Source organism: Dermacentor albipictus, chromosome 3 (genome assembly GCF_038994185.2).
Source record: "Dermacentor albipictus isolate Rhodes 1998 colony chromosome 3, USDA_Dalb.pri_finalv2, whole genome shotgun sequence".
NCBI lineage: Eukaryota > Metazoa > Arthropoda > Arachnida > Ixodida > Ixodidae > Dermacentor > Dermacentor albipictus.
Window position 1 is genome coordinate 148,848,032 of NC_091823.1, and position 12,429 is coordinate 148,860,460.

At 47.4% G+C, this 12,429-nt stretch overlaps 1 protein-coding gene across 2 annotated transcripts in view; it reads right to left on the reverse strand.

The window, feature by feature from the left end:
* Positions 1-12,429, reverse strand: part of LOC135896685 (uncharacterized) — a 193,349-nt gene that overhangs the window by 59,049 nt on the left and 121,871 nt on the right. For both annotated transcript variants that reach the window (XM_065425172.1, XM_070536163.1), the window contains one exon: positions 6-143. In XM_065425172.1, the coding sequence (XP_065281244.1) occupies positions 6-143 (138 nt within the window). The remainder of the gene's footprint in view (positions 1-5; positions 144-12,429) is intronic.

Genomic DNA, 12,429 nt, shown 5'->3' on the forward strand with positions numbered 1-12,429 from the left:
CTCACGAGGTGCCTTGGTAGTTGGCGTCGTCATCGTCGGGGTTGTAGTCGGGCTCGTAGGGGTAGCCGTAGAACTCGTGGTCGTCGTCGGACTTTGTGGTGCCCTGTGGCTCGCACTCTCCAAGGTTGGCAACGCGTGTGTTTCTGTGCAGGAAAACATAACAAGAATCGTAAATGGGGGGCAATTTCGTATAGATTAAACGAATATTGCGGGAACCATGGATGGTGAGTGTGAAGGCAATCAAATAATACAACCCTTTTGTTATTGAAGCCATTCACTTCGTGAAGAAAATGGTGCACTTGAAGGCATATATTTGTTACAGTGAGGATCTCGCGTAGCGTTTCTTCTTCCATTGCATAATTTCGTGGAGAACATCGTAGTGTACATCGCTACGCCTATATGCAGATTTTTCGTGTGGGCGTTGTCTCCAGCGGAGCTGACTCAGGTGTGGAGGGCGACTGCCCTTCCCCTTTCCTATAACCCCCACCGGGTGAGAGAACGGCGAAAGAAGAGGAGCGGGGTGGCTTTCCCGAACGCTACTATCTCTGCATGCAGAACTTCAGGCGTCCCAAGCTCTCAATCACCATACGCAAATTGGTTGCGGCAGAGCGCATGCCGTTTGCACAGGCGCCTCTTCGAAGTGATGAAATTACTACCACCGTGAAAATGGGCGCTAGAGTTAAGGAAACGTATTCCCTTTTGAATGTTGTGTGTCTTAAAATTGAAGCTTATGGAAATGTCAATTTGTCACGTGCAATTGTATGGTCGCGAGTACAGACACACAAAAGAATAAGATCATTAAACCTAAAATGGTTTCCCTTGCAGCATATGGAAGAGCTTGCAAGCTCTATTAAGACCCCCTTTGTGCGTCAGCGGGACACATACGACCCCACTTTTCCTCTTGCAGAAAAAATTTTCTCTACAAACACCCGTTGCAGGCAGTTCAACGATAATGTGCTGCCATCTAACCTGAGTCTCCAAGTTCAACACAAATTGTTTTACTTCGACTTCGACAGGTGGCAGCAGTGCATCAATCAGTTGAAATTTGTATGGTTTTTTAGAAAAGCTTCTGAATTTTCCTCTCGTTCAGTGCAAGAAAGCTGCCGTTGAAGATGCTAGGTGACTTTCTATTTGTGCGGTTTTTTAGAGTGATCCTTCTAGATTCCAATCATAATGTTTTTGCATAAATTTGTGCAGTAACTCAAGCTGTAAACGCATCGAAGCACAGTCATAGGCAGAATTGCCAAGTTTTTCGCTAAGCCTACTTGTTGTGAATGGTGCAAAGAAATATTTTTTTCTTGATTTCGTACGCTTTAATGCATTGCAGGAACCTCGCTTACGCCCGCAGAGGCCTTGAAATTGTTCTTTAGCCTTCCCGGTCACTCTGAGTCCAGTGGCGATGAGGCTGAAAGTAGCCACTCTGATTTCGTGCCTGAGATTGCGCCGGCGGAAAGCAGCCAGAAGAGCGACGACATCGACACACAGCCAGCCAGGAAGCGGAAAAGTTTGCAGAGAAAAAAAAGAACCTCTAAGAGACCAGCTGACACCTCGGAGCTGAAGGATGGAGTTAGCGACAGGTCCGAAGGAGGGGAAGTTGAGCCTACTTTGTGGAGTACTTCGGAGCCTTTGAACATTGTTAGAAGCCCCAAGATATGGGATCCCCAATTTTCTTCAAAAGCGCCAACAAATGCAGCTGAAGTTTTTGCGCTCTCTTTCACCGATGACCTTCTCGATGTCATAATAGAGCGCACAAACCGCGAGTTCGCCCGAAAGTAGGGAGGCAAATGGTCAGTTCTGAGCATGGAGGCACTAAAAGCATACTTTGATATGCTTTTACTGATAAGTGTCTTTCCAAGGCACCATCTCTACCATTACTGGAGCCGTGACGGCTTGTTTCATAGCCCCGAAATATCTCGAGTGATGACATTCAGGCGATTTCAGACAATCATGAACAGCCTTCACATGAATGACAGGAGAAAGAAATACGAAAAAATGGCTGTGGCTTAGCTAAGGTTAAGCCCAGGATGCGAAGCATACTAGCCTTTATTTTAGTTGTTGAACCACTGTTTAGCCTGGTGAACTGCTGTTGCTTGGCTATATTTGGTTCGGCTAGACGAAGAAACAACTCATGCGTTACTCTGCTTCGCCTTCAAGAGTGGAACGCGAGAGCGTTCCCGTCGACCCGCCAAGGGGTGTAAGACAATGGGCTACGGCGCAGCGACTACGCGCCCCTTATTGGACGCGGTGAGCGTCGAGCAACGCAGCGTTCGGCGCGGCAACGAAATGTGCGCCTGAGCAAGCGACGCACGCCTGAGCCTTAGAAACAGCTCGTTTCTAAGGCAACACCGCATTCACTAGAGGCGCTTTTGTACCGCTTTGAAGCATCGTACTCGTGGCTCAGTGGTAGCGTCTCCGTCTCACACTCCGGAGACCCTGGTTCGATTCCCAACCAGCCCATCTTGCAAGAGTTGAGCCAAAGCCACCTAGAACATCAGTCTCTGTAGCACGCCGCAACCTTCGCTTCTCATTCCAACTAGCAGCTCTGTCTCCAAGAGGCATCTCACCTCGTGAGTGTCTAGCAGAGGCAAGCGCAGCTGCTTATATACCGCCGCGAGCGACGGCGCGAGTTGGAGCCCCGTTTCTCCTCTGTCGTGACGTCACGGTGTCACGTGGTCAGCCTTGAAGGTGACGGCGCGAGTTGGAGCCCGTTTCTCCTCTGTCGTGACGTCACGGTGTCACGTGGTATTGAAGGCGACACCGCCGCGCCTGAGGAGCTGGGTTGAGCTCTAGTAATATGCTTCGCATAAAACGAGGGGATGAAGGCTACGATAGGCTTGTCAAGGTACGTCCGCTCATCGACGCCCTCAACAAATATTTTCAAGCTGGATATACTTCCTCTCCCCACCAAGCTATAGATGAAAGCATGATTCCTTTCAAAGGCAGGTCCACCATGAAGCAATATTGGCCACTCAAGCCCATAAAAAGGGGCTACAAGGTGTGGTGTAAGGCAGATTCTCAGACCGGGTACCTGTTAGAATTTCAAGTTTACGATGCAAAAATGCAAATCGGCCATCGGACCTGGGTCTGGGTGAACACGTAGTCCTCTCGCCTTCCAGAAACATACAGCTTGGAAGTCAACTTCATTTTGATAATTCTTTCATGTCTACAAGACTGATGGAAGACTTTGCAAGGAAGAGCATAGTTGCTGTGGGGACTGTGCGGGTAAATAGGAAAGATCTCCCCGAAGAAATCAAGAAAGACAACAAACTGAAGAAGGGCGACTACACATGGAGATGGAAAGGCCCAGTTACAGCTTATCAGTGGCGCGACACACACAAAAAAATGTCCCTGTGCTGTCGAATTTTCATCATCCGGAAGACAACGAGGTGGTGTCACGCAAACTGTCCAATGGATCATCCATCGGTGTCACATGCCCAAAGGCAATTGCTGATTACAACTACTGGATGAATGCTGTGGGCAAGTTTGACCAAAAGTGAAATTCCTACCACACGGACAGACGCTCAAAGAAATCATGGTATAGGATTTTCTATTTTCTTTTTGATGCAGCAGTTGTAAATGCATTTATTCAACTCGCAGTTATCAATGACATTTCCTACATCTATTTCCGCCTCGTTCTCAGCTGTCTCTTGATAAATGGGCAGAAATTCAGGGACAACAGCAGTACTCGACCCTATCGACAGCAAAAGAAAGGAAAAAAAAATGGCCAGAAGATGGTTGGTGTATGCGATGAGGTGAGGTTTGCGGGAACAGACCACAACCCTATGGTGGTTCCCAAGAGGCGTTCTACTGCTGGGAATGAGGTGCGCTCAAAGTTCCTCTGCACAACTTGTGAAGTGCCCCGCTGCGCCACATGTTTTGGGCCATTTTATGCAAAAAACACAGCGAAGTAATCGCAAGATGGTGCCTTCAAGAGTCCGTGGGACAGTGTTTTCCCACTTTTGAAAAATCGCTCATGGGTCAGCGGGACATATGTGTCCCACTTTTTTTGAATAAACTATTGGCTTGATTTGGATGAAACGTGTTTTATAGTATTTCTTTGCGGTTTATATGCATATACTATAGCCGTTTTTTATATTATCGTGTGAAAAATACACATGAACCTACAAAGGGTTAAGGCGTTAAGCAGCTCGGCGGCAGCGAAAGTAGCACGCTCGGTCAGGTGTCACTAAATAGATTAATGTCGCTCAAAAGTGGTCTATTCGTAAAGTATCACCAAGGGTTATCGGATGATCCAGCAACAATCGGGATAATGCTGGAGTTCGCTACATCCACTGATCGCAATCGGACATGTTGCAGCTCGGCCTCCTTAAGAGGAAACTTTAGCTCAGCTGCTCCTATCTAAATACATGTAGAAAGAGAATTCGTTTGTCTTGGCAACCACTGCACCAAATTTGACGAGGTTTGTTGCATTTAAAAGAAAAAATTCTAGTGGCTGTTGGTTTCGATTTTTCATTTAGGTTGCCACTTCTTTATTAAAGATTGACCGAAATCGCAAATTTTCAGAAAACGATACTATCAAGTTTTAAACTCGGCAACTCAACAACGATAAAGTATGCCACAATGCTGCGAATTCCAAATCACAGTACATCTACAGCGGGCAAAATTGATATGTTACACATGAACCTAAAAAAAATGAAGTAATATGGAAATACGGCTTTTGCACAACCCTTGTACATAACGTAACCAATTCACGTAAGATACAATTGAGATATCGAATTTGTCCGCTTTGAATGGTCTAGAAATAGATGCCGTTTACAGAACCGGAATATCTATTCTTGATGCAGAGCTATTAATTTGATGCAGAGCTATTACTTTCGAATTTTTCAAAATATTTAAAACAAAGTTCAGCCCCTAAATGGAAATTCTACTTCCAACAAGCGCTATAATTTAACTTCCTCTCTCAAATGCAACAAATTTCATTAAAGCTATCCTGGGGTTGTCTCAGAAAAGCGAGTCTGCGTTTTAGATGTATTTGAATAGGCGCATCGGAGCTGGGCCGAGCTAAAGCTTCCTCTTAAACAATTTGTCTAGGGATCAAATACATGAATAATAACTGCATCGCCATTGCCAAAGATGCTTCAAGCGAATTCTTGAACGCTACGCACTGTCAATACAGGTAAAATATGTATTTTTTTCATAAAAGAATATACTCGTCTGTGCCAAAAATTCTGCCCAAAATAACTGATATCAATGCTTCCATGTTTTTTATCTATTTGATAACTAAATAAAATATCACATGAACTTCAAAACTATATCAATTCGAAATCAGCAAAACAGTGCATGCCGCTGATATGAAAAATGTACTATAGCAAAGTTTGAGTACGGGCTAGTTGGTATTCCATGGTGTCAATCGTCACTTACAGCGCAGGTGTAGTGTATAAGATACCCCTGAAATGCGGTAGGTCTTAAATAGGACAGACTGGTAGATGTCCTAACGTTAGGTTACAAGAACACAGCAATAAAGTGCGCAAAGGGCGGGAAGGCTTCTTAGGGGTTCACTGCGCACAATGCGGCTGCGTCCTAAATTTTGAGGAGACGACTATCTTAGCTGGGCATTCCAATGAAAATACCAGAATTATCATTGAAGCAGCAGCGATTGCCGATGGCGACTCGGTTACTAAGCCAACAATCGCACTAACAGACAAAGAACTGGTTTTCCTGAGGTCGCACATGCGCTCTCGTTCATCTTAGGTAACAAATTCTGAATGCATTCTCATGTCGGGTTGCTGCTTGTAGAGGGCGCTTTTGTCTTGGTGTTTAGGGTATATACGTTTGTTTCTGAAAATAAAAGTCAGTTGGATGTCAGCGCTTGTCTACGTCGTCCTTTTTTGTCCTCCGTCTATGTATGCGCTGTAAGTGACGATTGAGACCATGAAAAATGTAACGGTCATGAAATGAACAAGCTGAGGACGAATATGTTAATGGAACTTTGTCATTCAAGATCCTTGTTTACATTCTTGTACATTTGCAACGGCCAGTGAAAAATCTAAATGACGCCGTCATTTGTTCCAATGTATTACGCAGGAGCAGCTGTCAGCGGTCATGTATCGTGAGTAATTGCACCGAAATATTAGTCGCGACAAAGAGCACGTATAAAAGGCATGAGTTATGCAAAATATACGAGGGCGAGTCAAATGTAAGTGAGCGAATGCGAATATATGACAAAAGGGGTACTTAATTTAAAAGTAGCCTCCATGAGTATTTAGGCATTTGTCCCATTGACTAACGAGTCGAGTGATTCCCGTCTCATGAAGCTCCTTGGGTTGCCGCTTCAAAAAGTCTGGAACTGACTCTTTCACGTCATTGTCCGACACGAATCCGGTTCCCTTGAGCTGTTTTTTCGGTTGCCCCAAAATGTTGAAGTCGCAAGGAGACAGGTCTAAGATGTATGGTGGATGTTGCCGTGTTTCCGCTTGAACTTTGCCAATTTTGTATTAACCACATCAGCGACGTGGGGATGGGCATTTTCGTGGAACAAGATGACCACATTCGTCAATTTTCCACGCAGTTTGTTCTTGATTGCGACATGCAGCTGGTCCAGCGTTTCACGATTTCGGAAACAATTGATAGTCTCTCTAGATTTAGCAAAGTCTATCAGTAATGGCTCCTGACGATCGAAAAAAAAAAGTCAACGACACCATTCTGGCGGAAATGACAGCCTTTATTGCCTCCTTTGGCGGTGGTGAATTCAAATGCTTCCACTGTAAACTCTGCCGTCGTGTTTCAGGCTCGTAGCAGTGACATAATGGTTCGTCCCCGATCACAATTGCATACAAGAAATCGTCACCGTCACTGTGATACCGGATCAGATGAGTAAAGGCAGCGCCGAACTTCTCCCTCTTCTGGTGGTGGTTCAAAATCTTGGGCATCCATTGCGCACACAAGAGCCGATAATCGAGAGGTTCATGAATTATGGCGTGAACCGAACCGTGACTGATGTTCACACACTTTGCCAGTTCATCGATGCTTGTCCTCCATTCTTGTCTCATCAGCTCATCAACCTTCGCAATTTTGTTAGCGGTGGTTGCACGATGGCTTTGGCCCGGTCTCGGATCTTCTTTGCAACTTTCACATCCTTCTTTGAACCGTTTGCTCCAGCGCTTCACATTGGCCAATGAAATGCAATGTTCAATGTACACGGCAGCCATACGACGACTAATTTCTTTTTTTGGGAAACACATTCAGCTGTCAAAAACCTAACGGTACCATGCTGCTCAACTTCTACAGCGTCCGTTACGTCGCGCAACCATGTTCAACCCAGTGTATGAGAGCAAAAAAGAACATTTATCCTCCCACCTACACGTTACTTTTGTAAATGAGAGATGCCTGTGTGCTACGCGCATGCCTCGCAGATAATGAACTGAACAGTTCTTGCGCGGGGTGGGTAGGCTCACTTTCATTTGACTCGCCCTCGTACATTAGAAACGCGAAGATACAATAAAATATACACATATGAAGATACAGCTTGATAAAGGGCAATAAAGTGACTCTGGAAACAAAGTTCACTGCACGTATACACAAAATCTCGCAACAAGATATTTAAATATATATATATAAGTCTCCAATAAATCTACGTATCTAAGAAAAAAGTCACTGTATATAATGTCTCAAACTAGGCAAATAAACATGCGAAATCACAGATTCACAGAATTGTAGATCCCGCCCCCATTCTATCCACTCGCCCCGATGTATCGCGCGCGACGAAAGGCGGCGCGCTCGCTCCTTCCTTTAGTCCCTTGTGCAAACAAGACTGAGCCACCATTGTCAACTCACCCATACCCCCCCCCCCCCCCCCCTACGATTTCATTCGCACATAAAACATGCGGCACATGGTCACAATGTTATCGCCCTTGGACTTTGTACGAAACATGAGGGCGACGATGACGACAAAAATGCGCCTGAGTGTCCTTATAATTTCTATCGAAATAATATAATAACAGTATCCAGCAACTGAAGCGTCCCATCGCCCGTTACTTGGTGCAAAAGAAGTAACAAAATCGAACTTTCACCGTGCGACAATTCGCTGCGCCGCAACAATGTTTTTCTTTTTTTTACTTCTGTGGGGCGGGGGCACCGAAATAAAAAACGCACAGGAAAGTATGTTGGCCACGTTGGAATATCCTACTTTGGGCACCTATTGTGGCTACCAAAGGAATATCGAAGAAAACGCGAGACGCTTGGTCACCGAAAAACATGTCCATACTGCTCGGTATCCTAAACCGGCGAGACAAGACTTTCTGGAGAGGTTGCGCTCAAGCGAACGCGGTGCAATCCGTCGAGTCCCCACAGTGATGGCAGCAAGCGACCATTGTTTCTTTTTCTCGTCTGTTAGCCAGAAAGCGTCCAAAATTCTGCTAGGCAAAAATGCAGTCGGCCAGAGAAAACCAAACGCGCACCGAAGTGCGCAGCGCAGTGGCCAGGGCAACACGAGAAAAATGCATGTGCTTTGGCTGGCTCTGGCAGCCTGTGAGTAGCGAGTGCAAAAAATATGAAGAGGCTAAATGTGTACTCGCGAATAAAAGTCAAAGTAGAAAAAATAAATAAGAACGTAGTTACCTTCGCTGGCTTTAGTGTCTTGACATGGATGCTTTGGCGCAGGTGAAAAAAAATGTTGGTATTTTTTTATTTGACATGACGGCGCGAAAGAAGGACCACAACGCTTCGTCTCATGGGACCTCGCTTCGTGCATTGTCAACTCGTCTGATAGTGTGTTGATTTGGATTGTCTCGTAGGTTGGAAGACTTTAGAAAAGTCAGTGCGCCTTTGGCGTCAAATATTTATAGGAACATTAAACCCACAATGTTCAGCAATTGAAAACCTAAAGCACACGTTTGGAAATGTCAGTGCACCTTTCGCATGAAAAGTTTATGAAAACTTTATAGGCAGGTTGCGAACGTAGTTCCCGCGCCTACTAGGGCGCCCCTCGCCGCGGCAAGCGCGGAACCGGCAGGATACGACCGGCCCGCTTGCGCTCGGAAAGCCTGTCTGTGCACTGTTTCGCGCGTAGCTGCTGCCTTTTCTGAGCAATGCCGAAGTGCAACCCGAGCTGTTACGTAGTGGGCTGCAACAGCACGTACACCAACTCACGAGGAACAAAGTTTTACAGGTTTCCAAGCCGACCGTATGAAGCAGAACGGCGTCAACACTGGATAGCGCTCGTCCGACGGCATAAGCTGTTTTATGTTCCGGCGTTATGCCAAGTGCACTAACGCTGAATTCATTGCTTTTACAGCAATGGCGGCAGCAACGGGACACCTGCAGTGCGTACCAGGATATGCAGCAAACAAAGTAGTTTGTTTCCACTCTGTACCGCAGTAAAGCTGTGAAACTCTTTCCCAATCCTCTCCCGTTCAAACAGCGCTAGGGCTTGCTGAGAGATTTGAGGAGGGGTTGCAGCTGGCTGAGCTGGCGTACACCCTTCTGCGCCCAGCATATCAACTAAGGGGCAGTTGAGATCACCAAAATTTTTGACGACGTGGTTTATTGGAACCTCCTTTGCACGCACTGAAAAATCGCAACACAAAAGTATCGGACTTTAAGTAACTTGGGCGAAAATATTTTCCCAGCGTAGCCTAACACAACTGGTAAGTTCCTCACCTTTATTTGTGTTTGGGGAGAGCAACGTTAGAATACCTCGGCGTCAGGTCTTACGAGTCGTTCGTACGCCACACGCTCTTGGATGAGATGTTTTCGGTTCGCATTTGCCGTCCTGTATGTACAGGGAAACTACCGCGGCGTCCTTGCACTTCCCTGCGATGCCAGCACGGCAATTGCAGCTCCCCGCTAGGATTTGTCTGCTGTCGCCGATCTTCAAGAATCAAAGTCACCTATAATTTCATGCGTGCACACCATAGATAACGAAGTAACTTACGCTGAGCTTCACGCATCTCACTAGTGCGTTATTTTTCGTTTGCGGAATACGCCTAGCAGTCACTTCCGATCAGTGCGAGTTCAACACTTTCCTCACATCGTAGACGTGCCCCACTTCAAAAACACGACTTCCTTTCTCTAAATTCTTTTCACGAAAAAAGCTGTCAAGATGTTTTAATTCTCGAAACCCGGTTAAAATTAATATCGGCATGCTGTTTCGCGCCATCGCTACCGTTTGACAGAGCGCCAAACACGCAGCGCGAGCTGCTGACGCCGCAAGTAATCCTACCGCATTCGCGCAACTATTCGTCAGATGGCGCTAGGGGTCGGAAAGACAGGGCGCCGCCTAGCACTTGCAACGTGCCCATACCCATAAAGTTTCGGACATCCACATGCTCCGTAGATTCCGCGGCCTCCGCGGGATTCCGCGGTGAGTATGTTCGCCAACAAAACGCCCTTGAAACCTTGTGCTCGGATGGGGCTGCTTGCGTTATGTGACTCCCGGTGCATGGGCGTTGCCACGAAACACAGACCGAGTTCGCAATTTTTGCGCTGAAATGTCTTTTCGAGCGTGAAAACAGCATTCTTGACAAAATCCAGAATGATTTCCGGCGCCGGCGGCTGCTTTAATCGGCGGTGCATGGACAGCGCGAAAACATTGTTTAGGGGAGGGGGGCTGAAGCCCCATAAGTCCACCCCCCCCCCCCCCCCTGGCTACGCCCCTGTTGCCATAATTCACACCCTGGATGAACAGTCCCCATTGCAGGTGGCGCCATCGTGAACGTCAAGGTCTTCAATAAACGTGGCAGCTTACACAAATCCTTATCACTCATCACGCAGTATGGTCACTGTATACCGGTGCGGAATACAGATGGGTATCAAAGCGGATTCAGTCATAAGAGTGAGGATGGCGAACGAGAGAAATAAGTCCTTGCGGTGATCAAGCATGTGAGATGGCGTAAACGCCACAGTTGGATATGGCAGGGCAGTGCACGACAAGGTCACAAGTACCGACGTCTCCGGAGGTATATCAGTGTCATCATCAACGAATACTTTGCGAACACTGAGGTTAGCGCCGACCGATGTAGAGTCACATAAGCGAAATGGTCACTTGCGCGCGAAAACAACCGATTATCGCAATATGACGTAACAGGAAGTCGCACCCGAGGATAAGATCATGAGAAGAGCATCGCAACACAAAAAACTCGATGTGCAAAACGTCTCGGATGACTACACGGGTTATGCCTACAGCTGTAGGATGAATGCTTTGCGTCCTAGCAGTGCGGAGGGCCATGCCAGATGCAGAAGTCGTGACTTTTTTCCGCTTGCGACAAATATGTTCATGGATGACGGAAACGGCGGCCCCGGTATCGATAAGCGCTTGGGTGGATGCTCTCTCCACATGGACGTCAGTGAGATTCTGTGGCGAAAATTGAGACCTTAGAAAGTTCGACGTGCTTGCAGTTCTTGCCTCCAGAACTGCGCTAGTCAGTTTCCTTCGGCAATAGGTAGCCGATTACGCATAGGTGACATGACCGTCAACGTGGAGAAGAACGGTGACTGTCTGAACCGCGGTCGTGATCGAGGGGTACCAGCGGCGCTTCAGCGGCATCTTGGCAGCGTATCTCGGCAGCATGTTGTGGCACGTAGGGAAACTGGTCGAAGGCGTCACGGTGCGAGGACATGTTACGACGACAAAAGCACGCAACGTGACCAGCAATGCCACAGGTGTGCGCCACGCGTCGGCTCGACGAAGTAGCTGGGGTGACTGCCGTGGAATTGGAGCAGGGATAATCCGGTGCATTGGCGGTGGGACGGAATATGACGGTGCGGGTGACCGTGCGATAGCGGCAGCATAATACAGTGGTGGAGGTGTGAACCGCGGCTGGTAGTCGGCATAAGAGAGTGGTGCCGTCGGAGATGCGAATAGCGGCGGGTTGTCAACATAACAGGGCGATGCCGTCACAGGGGCTGGCGGGCTAACCGCGGCAAGTGCGTCAGATATTTGGGCACGTATGGCATTTGCACGGCCGTAGTCAGTGTTGGGCCTGGCTCCTTGGTGGGAAGGATGAGGGACAGCTGGCGGGCCAGTTTCTCGCGAATGAAACCCTTGAGCTGAAAGATGAGAGTAGAAGGATCGGTATGGGGGCAGCGGCAAGTGCAAAGAACGAGACCGAGTCAGCCTGTAGTACTTTTTGGCGGGCGATGTTACGTTGGCGAAGCAATTCGTCGAAACTCTGACACAGGTTGAAGAGTACGGCGACGCTGGTTGAATTCTTGGACAGCAGCATTTGAAACGCTTTGTTCTCAATACCCTTCGGAGTATGGCTGATATTCTTGTGCTCCGCGATCGCTGCATTAACGTGGCTGCAAAGATCCAAGACATCCTCAAAAGAGCTGGGGAAAGTCTCGCCCGGTTGCTTTGCTCGCTGGAGTAGACGATGTTCGGCGCGTAGGTTGCGGACAGCGGGGCATCCAAACACTTCTGTGAAATGTGTCTTGAATGCGGACCAACTTGGGGAGAAATGTCGCATTCGT